This window comes from Mastigoproctus giganteus, chromosome 3, assembly GCF_048544385.1.
Source record: "Mastigoproctus giganteus isolate SK-2022 chromosome 3, ASM4854438v1, whole genome shotgun sequence".
Classification (NCBI taxonomy): domain Eukaryota; kingdom Metazoa; phylum Arthropoda; class Arachnida; order Uropygi; family Thelyphonidae; genus Mastigoproctus; species Mastigoproctus giganteus.
In genome coordinates, this window is record NC_143577.1 from 217,513,515 (window position 1) to 217,531,090 (window position 17,576).

Below are 17,576 nucleotides of genomic sequence, written 5' to 3' on the forward strand. Positions count from 1 at the left end.
AATCTTCTGAAAGCTTCCTCAAGGGCCACAGTAAACAACTTCGGAGATATTGTGTCTCCTTGTCAAACTCTTTCTCAATTTTAAATTTACTCCTGTTTTTGTCGTCTAATAAAGGAGGTAGCATTCTCATATATTTTCTTCAAAATCATAATATATGGAGTATCTATGCCTTGTCTTTCCAGTACCCGAAACATTGCCTTATGCTGTATGGAGTCAAATGCCTTTTCATAGTCCACAAATGCCAGGTATAATGGTGTTTTATATTCACTAGCTTTCTCCATTAGCTGTGACATTACATGAAGGTGATCCATAGTTGAGAATCCTGTACTAAAGCCAGCTTGCTCTTTCGGTTGATTCTCATCAAGTATTCTTTCTAATCTGTTAGTAATGACCCTTGTGAACAACTTGTCTAGGGGCCATAAATTCAAATTACAGCTGTAAGGTTTAGATTATAGGAAGTTTTCTTTTAGCCAGCGAGTCATGGATTGCCGGAATAAGTTGCCCTCACAGGTAGTTGAGGCTGGCAGTTTGAATAAATTTAAAGATCAACTGGATAGTTACCTGTTTGAGGAGGGAAGCATATAATTTGTATTAGTGTATGTACTTGGGAGTGTTTTTTTTTTTTTTTTTTTTTTGCTAGTCCAGTAAAAGCCTGTGGCTTCCTTGTATTAATGGTGAATACTATTACTATTTTGATTTTTGATATAAAATATGATATGTAGACAAGACTGCAGTAATAGTTCAGATGCAGCATGGGTTTGTTAAGGAGAGGTCTTGTCTGATCAATTCAATTTGATAAATTAAGATGTGATCACAAAGGAACTGGATGCAAAAAATAATTTTGATATCGTATACTTGAATTTCAGAAAAGCTTTTGATACTGTTGCACATGGAAAACTGTTGTACAAATTGGAGCATTATGGCATTAAGGGCAAGTTGCTACAATGGATAAAGGAACGGTTGAGTGGGAGACGTCAGAGAGTGGTAATAAATGGCCACTCTATGTGGACTAATGCTATTAGTTGAGTCCCCCAGGGTTCGGTGCTGGGCCCATTGTTGTTTTGTGTATTTATCAATGATATCGATGAAGGTATATCAGGCTTAATGTCCAAGTTTGCAAATGATACAAAGGTTGGTAGGGTTGTTAATGACAGTAAAGACAGTGTGCTACTGCAACAGGATCTAAAAAAGTTAGGCAGATAGGCTGAGAAGTGGCAACTGAAGTTTAACATTGATAAATGCAAAGTGCTGCATATGGGTAGCAGTAACCCAAGAGAAACGTTCCAACTGTGGTACTACACTCAGGGAAGTGGAGAATGAGAAAGATCTGGGGATAATTGTGTAGTCAGATATGAAGTTCTGTGATCAGTGCAGATGGACTTCCATAGCAGGTTATGGAGTCTTGTCAATGATATATAGGAATTTTGCTAGCAGGGATATGGAGGCGATTATCTCCTTGTATAAGGCAACGGTCAGGTCACACCTTTAGTACTGTGTACGGGTCTGGAGGCCTCATTTTAGGAAGGATGGAGAGTTGCTAGAATGAGTACAGAGAAGTGCAACAAGATTGGTGAGAGGAACAAAGGGGTGCTCTTACGAAGAAAGGCTAAAGTTCTGCAAATTGTAGCTTTTGGAGACTAGGCACCTATGAGGTGATCTGATTGAGATGTATAAGGCCTTGAATAGTTTGAGCAGGCTCAATGCTGATGGGATTCTTCTGCTTGCACAGATTCAGAACCTGAGGGGCATAGATTCAAATTGAGGAAAGACAGTTGTAGAATAGATGTGTGTAAGTTTGCCTTTAGCTAGCAGGTAGTTGATTGCTGGAACAGATTTCCATCTGTTGTTGTGGAAGTTGATAACTTAAATAAATTTAAGGCTGAACTAGACAAACATTTGTCTAATTTGATGCTATATAAGCTTGCTTTCTTGCATCACATGCCTCAACTAATGCTAATGTGTTTTCAATGAAATGTAAATTTTAGTGCATTGTGGATTTTAAAAGTCTTCTGTTTTCCTTCTTTCTTGCAGTAAACTGATCTCCATCTTTTTGACCTTCAAAAAACTGGAGATCAGTTAGCTGCTACATTAGTTTCTACTGCTCTTATTAACATATCAAAGAATCATTCTATTTCATATGTTTTTGTGCCTTTATCTGGGCCATATGCATGCACTGAGTTTTCATTACAATCTTAAATTCATCACATCACAATCTTCAATCTATCTTAAATTTTGTCTGCATAGCTGTCCTAGATAATGCTTTCGAATGAATTAAGCTGATTATTCATTATTTATACTCTGGCACAACCACCAGGTAAGTGGAGTTTATAATAAATCATCAATACAAACGTGCATTGTGTTTAGCAGTCACAGGCTTGAACCTTGGTCCACTCAAACAGTGTGTGCTACTGCACCCTCACTGCTGACCACTTGGCTATATCTTTCCAAACATCTTCCTTGCATTGTATCTTACTTCCAGGGGTTATCCTGGAAGTTTAGCTAGTTAGTTTGAAATCAGTTTGTTTAGCTGCAGCTTTCCTGTATTCATTATCTTGGTTTAAGTGATACTTGCTATTGTGATATTATTGCGTGGTTCTAGTAGTACTTCTTTGCTAGTTAAGGCTTTTAATGTTGATAGTACTTATTTTGAATGGTTGTTTCAGTAGCATATTTAACACTCTCTTGGTTCCATAACAGGTACAGCAGTAACCTTGACCTGGATGATGTCTTACGTATGAATCTTGATTTCTTCATCCTGCTGTAGTGATGCCTATATATAATTTATGCAGTGTGATCAACTTAGTCTCATATTTGCCCACCCATTCTAGTAGCCATACTTATCTGGTTCTCTACTAACAGGTTACACCATGAGAAACAAAGGAGTGACATTGTGCTGGGCACCTACATAAGTTATGTGCATTAAAATGGATCTTAAAATTGTTCTTAAAAATGGATTAGAAGGAGCATAGTATAATATTGAGAATTAATAGAAATCAAATTAATTTTCTAGGACAAATAATTAAAAGTGAAGATAATTGTGAAAAAGCCATTCAGCCATTCCCAATGAATTAAGCATCCATTCTAACTAACCTTAAATTTCTTTCACAGTATATTTATTTCAGCGGCTAAGTGAGTTTAAGAAAGAGAATCTAAGTTTTAAAAACTGCATAATTTGATTTTTTAATATAAAAGTGTGTAATACTAGTGTAATGGATATATCAGCCATTCTGATGACTATAACCATTTCTTATAAGAAAACTAATATATAATGTGTGATTTTTATACCAACACATATTGTAATTTTTTTATTTTCTGTTCTTAGTCTGATGACAAGAGCTTGAGGGTATGGAGAACACATGACTGGCAAGAAGAAACTCTGATTACTGATCCCTTTTTAGAAGTAAGGCTATTTTGTGCATATATATGAATTTTAGGAGTTTAAAATAAATTGTATTTGTAATGAGGAAATATTTGTTAGAATTAGACATAAACTGATAGAAGTCCTACATAGACAAATTAGATTATACTGTATAACATTTTATTTAGAAGTGGTAATTAAGAAGGAATAAAATATTATTAAAAATAAATGGCAGAATATTCAACATTCTTGGATATGCAGATGATATGTTAATTGTGGTATCCACTGAAAAAGACCTGTAAACTCATAAGGATGTAGAAGAATTCAATGTAGATTGGAGAGTCCACACATTAATGCTAGGAAAGCACAGATAGGAACAGCTGGAAGCCACTGTAAAATGGAAAATCCTTTGGCTTCTCTCATATTGTGAATTAAATCCATGTCTGTGGATGCTGCACTGATAGACGTCTTTCTACCTGCCAGTGAGGGAGGGGGAAACCCCACCCCCTGAAGTGTTGATTCCCTGGAAATGAAGAGCAGCATAGTACGAGAGAGCAATGGAATATATAAATATAATTTTGTCTCTTCTAGTTAGTCTTTTTTTTTTTATTTTCTTTGGGGAAAAAATGAAAAATCTGATAAATATATATATTACACTGGTTGGCAAAAAAAAAAAAATTTTCTCTCTGTACTTATTAAAATTTGGGATGATTCTTAAAATTTTGACATTGCCGAACTCAAATATGGTAACCAATAAATGATAAATCAATAAATAAATATGGAACAATAGGTCTATTAACCTTATTCTATTTACAGAAATTCTATTTATTCTATTTACAAATGGGAATGTAGGAAATGAAGTGTTAATGACACATTGCATCCCAACTCTCTGTACACTAAAATTAAGTCATTCACAATTTCACTGTAATTTTGTGATTTCTCATTGCCTAAAAAATTCCAGCAGACATTTTCGAATGCCTTCCAGGCTCTTATTTCTGTAGCATTTAATTTTTTAGTGAATATTGCTGTAACACAATTTTAAGGGAGAAGGGATTAAAGTCAAAAACTAAGTTTCTAGTAAAAAAAGATTTCATATATTTTAAGAAAATGTTACATACAGTAATAAATATTGAACAGTAGGTCTATTAACCTTATTCTATTTACAGAAATGTTTATCTGAAAACAACACTTATTTAGTCATTTTTTGCCTTTTATAATTGTCAGTGTCTCCCATATGATTCCTACAGTAGTCTGCCAACATATTTGGATTCCATTTTCCGTGTTATCCTTTTCCATTTGAGAAATACCTTGGCGAAAGGTTTCACCAAGTGTTCATCAGACTGCTCCCAAGTTTACTGGAAAAAAAGTCTAAATGGGAATGTAGGAAATGAACTGTTAATGACACGTTGCATCCCAACTCTCTGTACACTAAAATTAAGTCATTCACAATTTCACTAATTTTGTGATTTCTCATTGCCTAAAAAATTCCAGCAGATATTTTTGAATGCCTTCCAGGCTCTTATTTCTGTAGCATTTATTTTTTTAGTGAATTCCTCATCTTGGAATAGTAGTTTGATTTGAGGATCCACAAAAGTTCGCTCTTATTTTGGCCTCACTGATTCGAGGAAACTTGCCTCAAACAGGAAAATTCTTTTTTTTGTTCATTGCTGTCACAGATATTTTTATCAAACCTAGCTTAATGTGCAGTGGAGGTAAATTCTGGTGTGGTGTAGTTTCTGAATCGTCTGGCCATTTTTTTTTTTTTACCCTGTAGTGACATTCCTTTGCTGAGCTGCCCCCACTCACACAAACAAATACAAATATTCCATTTGTATTCTTGATAGCATATTTTTTGCAAAATTACCTGTAGGTTCTCATCTGTTATCTTCATATGAACTGTATAGGCAAATGGTAAAGCTCAGGGGTGGCCAGCAAGTTGATTGCGATCTGCCAGTCGATTGCCGCTTTAATTTCGGTCAATCACGACGAATTTTAAATATATATATAAAAAATAGATTATTCATTTTTTTTTTTTTTTTTCATTTATTAACACACGATTGTATATACATTCTCAAGATACATATTAATCAATTTATATACTTTATATACAAGATTTATATACATACTCTTATATATGCTGTGCCCCTTGTGTACATATGCATGTGTGTGTCCTGGTATGAAGGGTGCTCCTAGACATAAGCCCATCTCCACCTATTACTCCTGTGATAGCTCAGAACCTCTGCAAAACATTATACAATTATTTACATGTAAATAGCAAATACATACATACACTTAGAATGACATTAACTTAACAGTAACACTTAGAAAAACATTAACATTATCTCCACTTAGAATCCATCCACAAATGCAAGCCTGCATTTGGGTATCCAGGAGTAGAAGATCACCTCGCACTATAATCCAGAAACATCCAATGAAGATGACTGTACAGCAAGCATTCTGTCATCAAATGTGCAGCCGACCGGGCTAGCCAGGTGGGTAAAGTGCCTGCCTGGCAACCCAAAGGTCGCGGGTTCGAATCCCGCCTCGGGCTTGGATCAAAGTGCTGCAAAAACCTTGGGAGGTGCATTATGGCCACAGAAGCCGATGCCCCAACAACTACCAAAAAAAAAAAAAAAAAAAAAAAAAAAATCAAATGTGCAGCATTTTCGTTAATTGGTATCCTGTAATAGAGTTCTTAACTCCTGTCTTCTTTTAGAAATGTTGGTCAAGAATTCTTGAAGCAAAGCAAAGATGTCCCAGCTCTAAACAAAGAGAGGTAAATTATTCTCTGTGAGGTTTGGTAACCTATTTAATAATTCCTGCCTGTCTGAAGCATACAGTCTGCATTCGAGGATGACATGTCTCCAAGATTCAACCTCACCACACGAACAGTAGGGTTCAGATTCTAATCCTCTTTCAAATAGTTTAGTCTTTAAGCCATGTCTAGTGATTAAATAACTCGTCATCATGGTGGGACACCCTCTTGTAATGGTTCCAAACTCGCTCACATCCCAATGTTGCTGCCAGCAATTCACAAGCCCCCCCCAAATTCTACTTTTTTCCTCCTTTATGTTGTTATTTGTATTAGAGGTGTGATATTCAGTATTTGTAACAGCCTTCCCTTTAAGTTATATACAATACCTCGAAAAATAATGTGTTATTAATATTAGCTTACTTAATATTAATAACTGGACAGTGCTTATATGTTAATTTAATAGTCTTTGATTTAAAATGAATACTACTAAAAAGAGTAAAACATTTTCATCAAGAGTGGGAACTAAAATATTTTTTTGTAATGATAGAAGAAAAATGTTATTTGATTTGCAATGCTTCCGTATACCCAAAATAGGAAATTTAGAAAGGCACTTCAACGCACTACATGGTAAATACCAATCGGATTTTCTGCCTGATAGTGACTTTAGAAAACATAAATTAAAAGAACTTAAATCCAGATTATTCCAACAAAATTTCTTTGTGACACCTAATTTACAATGTAAAGCAGTAACTATAGCATCATTTAAAGTGAGTCATTTCTTTCAAAAAAATGCAAACCATTTTCTGATGGTCAATTCATTAAAGATGTATTTTTAGAAATAACAGATTCTCTTTTTGAAAATTTTAAGAACAAAAATGAAATTAAAAGTGCTCTTCAAGATCTGCAATTATCTTGAAATACTGTGATGCATCGAAAAACAATAAAAATTGTGAGCGAACAATTGTGTGCTCATATTGCTAGTTGTGTGTTCTTTTCTTTACAACTGAACAAATCTACAGACGTCATTGATATAGCTCAATTGCTCTTTGTTATTCGTATGGTTTTCGATGATTCTGCCACCAGAGAACTGTTGGGTATGGTTTCCTTAAAAGAAAGAACTAGAAGTCTTGATATATTTAACGCATTCAAAAATTTTATTGAAAAAATTAAATTACCACTATTTAAGCTCATACCAATAACAACAGATGCAGCTGAAGCAATGACAGGGCATCTTAACGGATTCATCGCATTGTGCCAAAAAGGATGATGAATTTCCAGATTTTTTTAGTTACCACTGTATCATCCACCAAAAGTGTTAGCCTGCAAAAGATTAAATACTAAAAGTATTATGGACATAGCTTTCAAAATTGTGAATTCCATCAGAAGACAATCTCTTCAAAGGAAACTTTTCAAAATGCATTTCAATGAAAATGAACCAGATCTGATATTACACACAGATGTGAGGTGGCTGAGCCGGAGTAAGTTTCTACAGATTTCGAAATTTGCTGAATGAAATTAAAAAATTTGTTGATCAAAGGGGAGATGATTATGAGCAGCTACAAGATACAGAGTGGTTGTGTGATCTGGCTTTTTTGGCAGATTTTACCAGTAAATTAATTTGGAATTTAAAGGAAAAAATAAAAATGTGGGTGACATGATTAGTGGTATTTCTGCATATAAATATCAATTTTTGGCAATGGCTAAGGATCTCAAAGAAAAAAAAAAATCGATCATTTTGCAAATATGCAAGATCATTTGCAAAAATATCCTGTTTTTGAATTTAATAGTGAGAAATATGTTTCTGAAATTGAGAAAGTTGTGGATGATTTTGAAACCAGATTTAGTGATTTCAAAACAATTGTAGACATTGTTCAATATATTTCGTATCCATTCAGCTTAGATACGAAACAAATCGCAGAAAAAATCATTGAGATTTTTTACACAGAGAAAATATTACTTGGAAATGAAATTATTACATTGCAAAACGATATCTTCCTAAAAGCCAGGTCATCAGAAAAAGACTTGGAAATATGTTTGCCGAGAAAAGTACTGTAAAAAAATGCAGTGAACTTTTAAATTCCTGTTTTGGTTCCACATATCTATGCAAATCTGCTTTTTCGTATTTGAAACAAAAAAAGATGAAGAATCGCTCTACTCTACGGACTTGCATACAGAAGATTCTTTACGGTTGGCCTTATCACAATATAGCCCCGATTTTGAAAGCTTGGCAGATGACATTAAGACACAAACTTCACATAAATTAAAAATTTAAATACATATGAATTTAAAATAAGAATTATGAATTGTATTTCATTTTAAAATTTATAAACAACATTTTTTAATATGTGTTAATTAATCTTTTTAACCAAATGCATCTCAAGTGAAATTCTTGAGATGGTAGATCGCGGCACATTTTGAAGAAAAAAAGTCGATCGCATCACAAATTAAGTTGGCCACCCCTGGTATACCTTATAGATGGATACTTATTTCCATTATGGAGTAAAATTGCTTTCAAACTGACCTCAGATGAATCAATAAAAAGCCTCCACTGCTCAGGGTTGCGCTCCAGATGCAACTCTCATTAATTTCTGGAAATTTTTACAATAAACCAACGCACCATCCATGGAATAATAGTTCATTATGTTAGATGCCTCTTCCTATAAAAAGACACCTTGACACCCTTTTCAAAAAGGTTCCACTGCTGAAGCTGTGATCCTAGTAATTGAGCCTTGGTTTTAGAGAGATCCAAACCTCTGACCAAATCGTTCAATTCTGCCTGAGTGATTAGATGCAGCTTTGCTGTATCAAGAGTTGAAAAGTCTGAATCTTTACTCGTTCTGGAGTCTGCACCTTCTGGAGACTCTTTTCCGATCCTGAATCAGAATTGTCCATAAGTTTCTGATGGCTTTGGCACTGGCATTGTGTTATCGTGAGGAACTGGCCTTAGAGCAAAAGGTATGTTGGGATAGTCTACTTTATGCTTGGATTTCCAGGAAAAACCAAAAATATTGGTCATGCAAAAGTAACAAGCATTTATGTGGTTTTGATGTTCCCACCATATCACTGGAACAGCAAAAGGCATCGATTTATGACTACTTCTAAGCCAGTCATGTTAATATCCTTGAACATGAGCTACAGGGGAATCTTTGGAGCCCATACTTTATCTTGATCTTCGACCTTGCGTCCAAAATAGAGTTCATAGGCTTTTCTTACAGGTTGTGATGGTGGCTTCCACTGCAGTTTTAATACCACTTCTCAAATGTAGCAAAAGCTATCAGACTTATTTCAGCAAGAACACTATTTCATGTACTGTTGAGGTGTGCACACATACGAACACAATTAAGATATTGTAGATTTTTATTTCTAATTTAAACACAGTTCACAATTTACACTAATGCACACAACACTTGTTTACAAATGCCAATTCACTAAAACTCTTCACTTTGTTCACCACTCACTCTCTGAAACACATACACTTTTTGAAATATAAAAATGCTGGCTTGGTGCTGAACCCACTGACACACACACACACACACACACACACACACACACACACACACACACACACACACACACACACACACACCAGGAGAGAAGTTTTTAGAAGGCTCAATGTTTCTAGAGAACTCCATCAAAAAGTTCTACAACTTTCCAGAAACATCTCATTCTTTCTTCCGCACATAACAATATTCTAGAATGTTTTGTAACATTCTCAAATGTTGTATAAAGCTCCCGAATGCTGTAGAAATTTCCTGAATGTTCTTGAAAAAATAAAATAAATAGATAAAATAGATGGAAAAGATGATTAAACCAACTATGGGTCTTGGTTTTCAGTCATTCACCTTCGATATTTGAAAACTGAGGGTGATGAGAACTTTTTAAGCACATATCTGAGTTTTTGAACGTATTTCCTATGAGAATCTGTCAAAATTATTTCAGGGAGGAAATTGATGCTGACCAGTGTTATTTGAGTAGGGGATGCACTAAAAAAGAATAAGAACATAAAAACTTGCTATAGATTATAGTAAGTGGAAAGTCACAAATCTAAGAACATCTCTGAATATAGGTGATCTAAATGTCTGAAAATTTGATAATACAGTCAGTCCTTGTATAGCACGATAGCTGTGTTCTTAGAAATCCTCGTGCAATGCAAAATCGTGCAATATAAATAACAGGCCCTATGGGAAAAATAGGGTTAGGTGTCGACCACCCAAGATTGAACACACATTTGTAACCAAAACATTACCAAACAATAAATAATCGTAATAAAATACTTACGTATTTTATTACAACTATTACGTAATAAAATATTGCTACTGCTTTTGCTTCTATCGTGAACAAACTTGTTCTTTTGTTTGATTTTCTATCCAAACAGATGACAGCCCTTCCATCTCTTCTAATTCTTTGTGTCTTGATCTAATGGATTTTAATTACACTTTGAGTTGTTCGCTAGTATGATAAACGCTAGTATGAGGCTATTACAGAGGTGACCTGAGTTAGGGTTATAAGGCTCTGAGAGGGGTTAGTAAAATGAATGAAGGGGGCATAAATTCAAATTACAGGGGAAGAGGCTTAGAGTAGACTATAGGGAGTTTTCTTTTAGCCAACAAGTCGTTGATTGCCTTCACAAGTAGTTGTTTTTAACAGTTTGAATAAATTCAAAGGTCAAGACTGAGTTTTAGAAGGATTGAAATCAACTAAGTTGTCTTTGCCCCACTGGTGAATTACCTGGAGATCGGCATTTAAGGAATTGGTAACGGATATTCGAGAAGTTGAAGCTGATTGAGCAGGACAAGGTTTTTTTAAATGGAAAGTGGAATGCAATGTGCTATCATCGGCAAAACTATGAATAGGATTTCCAGTCAATGAAGAAGGTCATTAATATACAAGAGGAAAAGAGTGGGGGAAAGAACTGAACCTTGGGGGACACCGGCATTAGTGGAGAAGTTAGAAGACAGAGAGCCATCTACCATCACCCTCAGTGAGCGATCAGAGAGAAAACTGGATAACCAATTGCAAAAAACAGTTGGCAAACTATATGATGTAAGCTTGTTTAGAGGATCTTTATGCCAAACACGATTGAAAGCCTTTGAGATGTCAAGAGCAACTGCTTGTGTTTCACCGAACCTTTCCATTGAATTTGTCCATAAATTGGTAACATAAGCCAGATATCACCAGTGGATCAACACTGACGGAATCCATACTGGCAATTGTTGATCAGACGGAAGGTTTCTAGGTAGTTTAAGAGTTGGCGGTTAACCATTACTTTAGAAAGAGTAGAAGTAATTGCAATGGGATGATAATTGGATGGGAGGGACTTGTCATACTTTTTAGGAACTGGCTGAATATGAGCAAATTTCCAAACAGAAGGAAAAACACCTTTGGAATAAGAAAGTGAAAAAAGACAGCAAAGAACAGGATTAAGTTCAGGAGCACAGGTTTTGAGAACAAGTGGAGAAATACCATCAGGACCTGGAACTTTCTTTGCATCAAAATTCTTCTGACATCCTTTTGACGGAAGACCACAGGTGGTGTTGAATGAACGTGTTGGGAATGATGGGAGGTGTTTTAACAAGATCATTAATACATGGGTTGGAAGGAAAATGGGATGCTAGCAGGTCAGCTTGATCCTTGCCTGAAGTGACAACAGAACCATCTGGTTTTGACAGAGATGGGCAAAAGATACGGCCAATAGCTTTGGCAAGAGACCAGAATGCTCGGCAACCATTAGGGTAAGAAGCAAGTTTTCTACTCTTGGCCTGTTCGAAATCAAGTTTGGACTGATTAATGACTGCTTTACAATTGTTGAGAGCTTTGGTGTAGGCAGAAAATGAAACTGAAGAATTGGAAACAAGCCAATTACGATATGCAACATTCTTCTCTTGTGAACAGCCTTAGCACATTTTTAGGAAAACGAAGGTTTAGATAAAGGACGAGATTTTAAAAGGGAGTGTGGAATAAAGGATTCCGTTATTTCACTGACACAATCTGAGCAAACGTTGACATCATAAGTTTTGAAACAGTAGTCCGACCAAGGAAAAGAAGAAAATAAATCTCGCACGTCATCCCATTTTGCATTCTTGTAATGCCAAACAATATAAGGTTGGGAATAGCCATGAGACAATGGCTCCATTGGAGAAGAGACAATCACCAAGTTGTGATCTGAGGTATCTAAAGGACCAGTCACTTCGACCGTGTACTTAGAGGGTTGTTTGTGAGAAAAAGATCAAGCGTGTTGGCTGTATGGTTAGGATTGCCTGGTATTCTTGTATGTAAATGAACAATCTGTGCAAGGTCATTAGAAATTGCAAAAGCCTCAGCATCTCGAACAGCTGGTCAGTGTGACTAGAAAATGGAAGCCAGCTAGAGTCGTGAACATTAAAATCATCAAGGAAAATTACCTCGCTGTTAGGAAAGTTGGACTGGAGAAAGTGAAGTTGCAAGGAGAGGAAGTCAAAGAGCTCCAAGTGATTAGTGGAGTTGGGAGAACAGTAGAGACAACAGATGAATTTCACACAGAGGTAGAGAGATTTTAAGTCAGAGAAGATCAAAGAGAGTAGATTCCAAATTGCCAAGTCTCTGACAGGTAATATCAGAACGGACATATGCACAAGTACCACCTTTGAGGCGAAAGGAATCATACAGCGAATAATTTGGGCATCTAAGATGAGCAGTAGTTGAATCAACTGATAACTGAGATTCTGTCAGAAAAAGTACATGGGGTTTTGCAGACTGCAAATAAATCTTTTTGCAGATAAGCTTGCTCTATTAGTTTGACAATTCATGGTGTATTCAATAGTAAGAAAAAATGTGGGGAGGGGACATGCTGTATGAAGTAATTAAATTTTTGGATATGGCATACACATGGTAAGAATATACCCAGATCCTTGACATAACGTGGCCTCAACAATGCCTCCCCCCCCGCGCTTCCACACTACTTGGACTCCCTCCAGTCACTATCTGGCAGAGTAGAGGTAGCAAGATATACACTAGCTGATCTGGAAGTTTCCTAAAGAGTTACCAATAGGTTCGGTCCAGTCTACTAACTAACTAGCTGCCGTCCTGCAAACACCATTTTAGAGCTGTACCCTCGAAATGTAAGGAGTGTTGGATTTTGCCACGATGTTCATCATAACCTCAAAAGTCATAAGTCATACTGCATGATGGAAGAGATGAGGACGGGTTGCACAGGCTAAAAGTTCATGATTCTAGATTTCGAGAATTAAACCCCCTTTACAGTACAAATCTGTCCTCTAGTGACTATTGTTCGTTCAGAAACCTCAAGTCTAATCTTTGTGGAACTTACTTTAAAGAGGATGAAGAGTTAAAAGCATCTGTGGAAGCCTGGTTGTATTACATACATTTAATGTGTTGAACTTCAAGGTCAATATATTAATAAAAATAATAATAATAATAATAAAGCAGAATTTTGTGTTTGTCTTTTATACTCCATTCTTGGAAATTTTTGACCATTCCTCTTTACAATAATTATAATATCAAAAGTACTTTGATATTAATAATTAGTCACAGAAAACTGGCATGGTTGCATCTATTACACTATGCTTTATCATTAATGTTTAGCTCGTTCTTTAAATAAGTTACACATACTTTGTGTAACTTATTTTTATAATAACATATTATAATTGGGATAGAGTTATTATAAATTCAGCATGTAGGTTTGGCTTCCAGTTATAAATCCACATTGTAAGGCATGGCACAAATGAAACTACTGAAAATTTTCTCAAACTTGGCCTGCATTGTAATTACCTAATTAGTGACAATGAAAAATGAGGAAAGATGATTGGTAATTGCTGTAGACAGAAGGATATAGAACTCATCAGTGGATCTAGTAGAAGTCAAGAATAGATAGGTTTGATGTGGAGTCAGGCAGCAGAAAGAAATAAGATTCAGTGCATAAATAATTATGCATTAGATAAAAAGTCACTTGTGTGTTAGGTTATAGATCTTTGGATAGCTCATTTCAAGTACCATAGAAGGGTGGGGGTTGTCAGGCACTAAAGAAAACTAATATAAATATCAATATTGTAGCCTTGCTACACATCACTGTGCCTATCTGAAGATATCAAAGTCCCTCCCCATCCATGCCACTGAAGAAGATAGAAGAATAAATTTCATTGGAAGCTGCTAAGTATCCCATAATCCAGTATTTCTGATTTATTTTATTTATTTATTCTTTTACCTAGGTACCTGACTTCAAACTAGAACTATCTACAATAAAATTTCAGCTATCTGAAATATTTTTCAAAATTATTTAACCTTTCTTGGGTGTCAGTTTCTTTAATTAAATTAAAGGAAAAAAAATTTTGTAGTACCCTTAATTGTAACAAAAATGGTAGTGCTACAGGTCACAGATGTAAACTTTTCTTTTTAATTTCTAGAAGGTTTATGGGTTTTTGAATTCTGCTTGGAAGATACCAATCTTTTATCTTTTCTTAACATATTGCAATACAGTAAACCCCCGCTATTCGCGGGGGGTTACGTTCCTGAGAAATGCCGCAAATACCGAAAACGCAAATACTGAGTTATGGCTCCCATAGTAATAAAGGGGTTCCGTTCCAAAGTATGAAATATATAAGAAAAACTAGTCTAAAATTTTGTGTATGTATGTATTATATGTACCTTCATAATATGACTATGTACATAGACAGTACGTAGTGAAATGCAAGCATATGGCATCGAAATGAAAATGAGAAACAATTTAATATTAAATGTAATATTTATTAGAAATTTCAAACAAATCTTTCAATCCAGCGCCTTTGCTATAGCTAAAAAACTTATCCCACCAGTGCTATCACCAGTTTCTCTAAAGTGTTGATAAAGGAGTTTTGCCTTTTCACAAATGATGAGTGAACTTAACGGAATTTTATTTTGAGTTCGGTCTTCTATCCACAGATTTAAAGCTTTTTCCATTTTTTCTAATTTAACATCACGAGTTACAGAGCAAATTTTTGAAGCAATTAGCACGTTTTCACGGACACTACGGCGGATTTTTTCTTCCAATTTCTTGATTGATCGTACCGTTGACTAATTGATTTTATAATGTTTTGCCACTGACGAGACACTTTCACCATTAAAAATTGTCTAATAACTGAATTTTACTCGCTAATGTCATCACCTTTGATTTTTTCACAATTCCCTTGTTATTCGTAGCCATATTTTTGTAGGGGTTAGAAAAGAACTTGTCCACAATAAAGTCACTTTTTTCCGTTAATACATTTGAAAAAGTTTGTTTACACCAACACACTGCAAAACGACAGATTTTTCACTTTTGTAAGCATATCAATTTATAAAATTAAAAGCAAACGACGAAACATTCCATGACAAGCGCATAACACATACTGAACAAGGATTAGAGAGAAACATCCACGCTCACGATTTTGTCACCCCTCTCCCCCCACCCACTGAGCGCTGTTTTGACCGGGAAAGATGATTTTAGCCACGCCCATGTTTTTTTATGGCAGAAAATGTTCACGGTGATTTAAAATTCACATTTTTTTAGGTTTCATTTTATATTAAATCAGCGACCGCGAATACAGATACCGCGAATATACAGTTTTTTAGTTTTTAATAAAAAATTAAATATTTAAAAAATGCTGTGTTTTTTACACCTTTTATTTAAGAAACAAAATATATTAATTCTGTTAAATTAAAAAACATTGTTTTTTAATTTAAAAACTATTAAATGCATGAAATTTAAAATGTGCATGCACATATATTTCTGCTTATTATATGTATAAATAGATTTTAAAATAATTAAAAAATAATGCATATATTAGAAGCTATTATTCACTTCCACTTTCAAAATTTATTTCAAATTTGGCATGCTGTGAAGTGCATGAAATTTGAATTATTGCACATATCTCTAATTCTCTGAGTAATTATTGCTGTTTCCATGTTTATTATTCAAAAATAATAGTGAATCTTTTGAAAAGACAGTTTATGTTCATTATAAACTGCTAATAATTGTAGATTATGGGATTTTTATAAATAACTTTAACCAGAAACAAATGCATAATTCTAACTTAAGTCAGTAGCAGTCAGTTTCCACAAGTTACTGTTACTACAAGTTAAAAGTAGAATAAGCATGGTTTGACTGCACTTGCTGAGTGTACTCATGCTATAATGTTAGGAAAATGATAAATACTTCTTTGAAAATGATATTTTTTATATTCTTGTGCCCTTCTGGTAACCTTACCTTAACATGCTGGAATGATCTGACCCTCGACATTGCTACATACAATTGGCCATGACTAAATACAAGGTTAGTAAGCGAAATTCCAACTCTATCAAACATTTGCCCTTGACTTTTATTTAGTCATTGCAAAAGCCAGCCAAATAGGAAACTGCCATTCTCTTAAATGAGAATGGCAAAGTCGAATCGGATGGAGTCAAATCTATACGCGGTAAGAGTACCTGTTTTCCTTTAGCTTCTCCTGTTATTATTTCTAGATCCAAACAGTTCAGATGCATAACTTTGATTATGTGTTGTACCATTGATCAATCCTTCTGAAATTGCTGTATTCTGCAGTAAAATAAAATGATCCCTGACTTTTTCACACTTAAAAAGTAAGGCTTGACAATGAACACACCTTTCACTAAGTTAGCCAATACTGTGACATATTAAATATTTTGGATCCTTAAATGATCCTGGATGTATTTGCAGCAGCACGAAAATGCATGTTTCTTCTTTGCCGCAAGGTACATTCAACACAACCAGTCAGAGTAGCATGGTGGCGTAACAGGGCTAAGGTAGGCAGGCAGTGCTAGTAGACAAAACTGGCCCATTCCGTAAAATAAAACTGTTCGGAATTTTTATATATTTTCCCATTTTTCTGCACACCTAGGAAGAAATAGCCTCAATTTGAGATTACTTTCAGCCCGATTGGTTAGGCCTGTTGTTCAAAGTGGCCATCTCAAAAAAACTGTTTCCATATTAATATATAGATTATTATTATTTTATTTATTATATATATTTTTTTTTTCATCTTGAATATTACATTTTTTTCATCTTGAATACATTTTAAGAAAGACACGGACCTGTTGAAAAGGATACAGAGAAGAGCGATGTGATTGAATGAGGGCACAAAAGAGATATTCTTATCAAGAGAGATTTGTTTTGTAGGTCACCCAGATTTCTGCAGGATGATTCGATTGAGGTGTTAAAGGCCTTTAAGGGTTTGAATAAAGTAAATGCCAACGAGATTTTTACACTTAGCCATGTGACATACACAAGAGAGCATAAATTTAAGTGTTAAGAAGGGATAATTGTAGATTGGATATCTGTAATTTTCCTTTAATCAGAGGGTGATTGTTGGAACAAACTCCTGCCACTCTTGTGGAGATCAGAAGTTTATCTAAAATTAAGGGGAGATTGAAGAAATTCTTGAAAGAAATAGATAAATCTAAGGAGAGAAGGTGACATTGGATACTTGATTTTTTTAA

At 34.9% G+C, this 17,576-nt stretch overlaps 1 protein-coding gene across 1 annotated transcript in view; it reads left to right on the forward strand.

Moving 5' to 3' along the window:
* LOC150088720 (protein HIRA-like) overlaps positions 1-17,576 on the forward strand; it is a 375,669-nt gene that overhangs the window by 124,375 nt on the left and 233,718 nt on the right. The window contains exon 8 of the mRNA XM_090369626.1: positions 3,323-3,400. Within this exon, the coding sequence (XP_090225752.1) occupies positions 3,323-3,400 (78 nt within the window). The remainder of the gene's footprint in view (positions 1-3,322; positions 3,401-17,576) is intronic.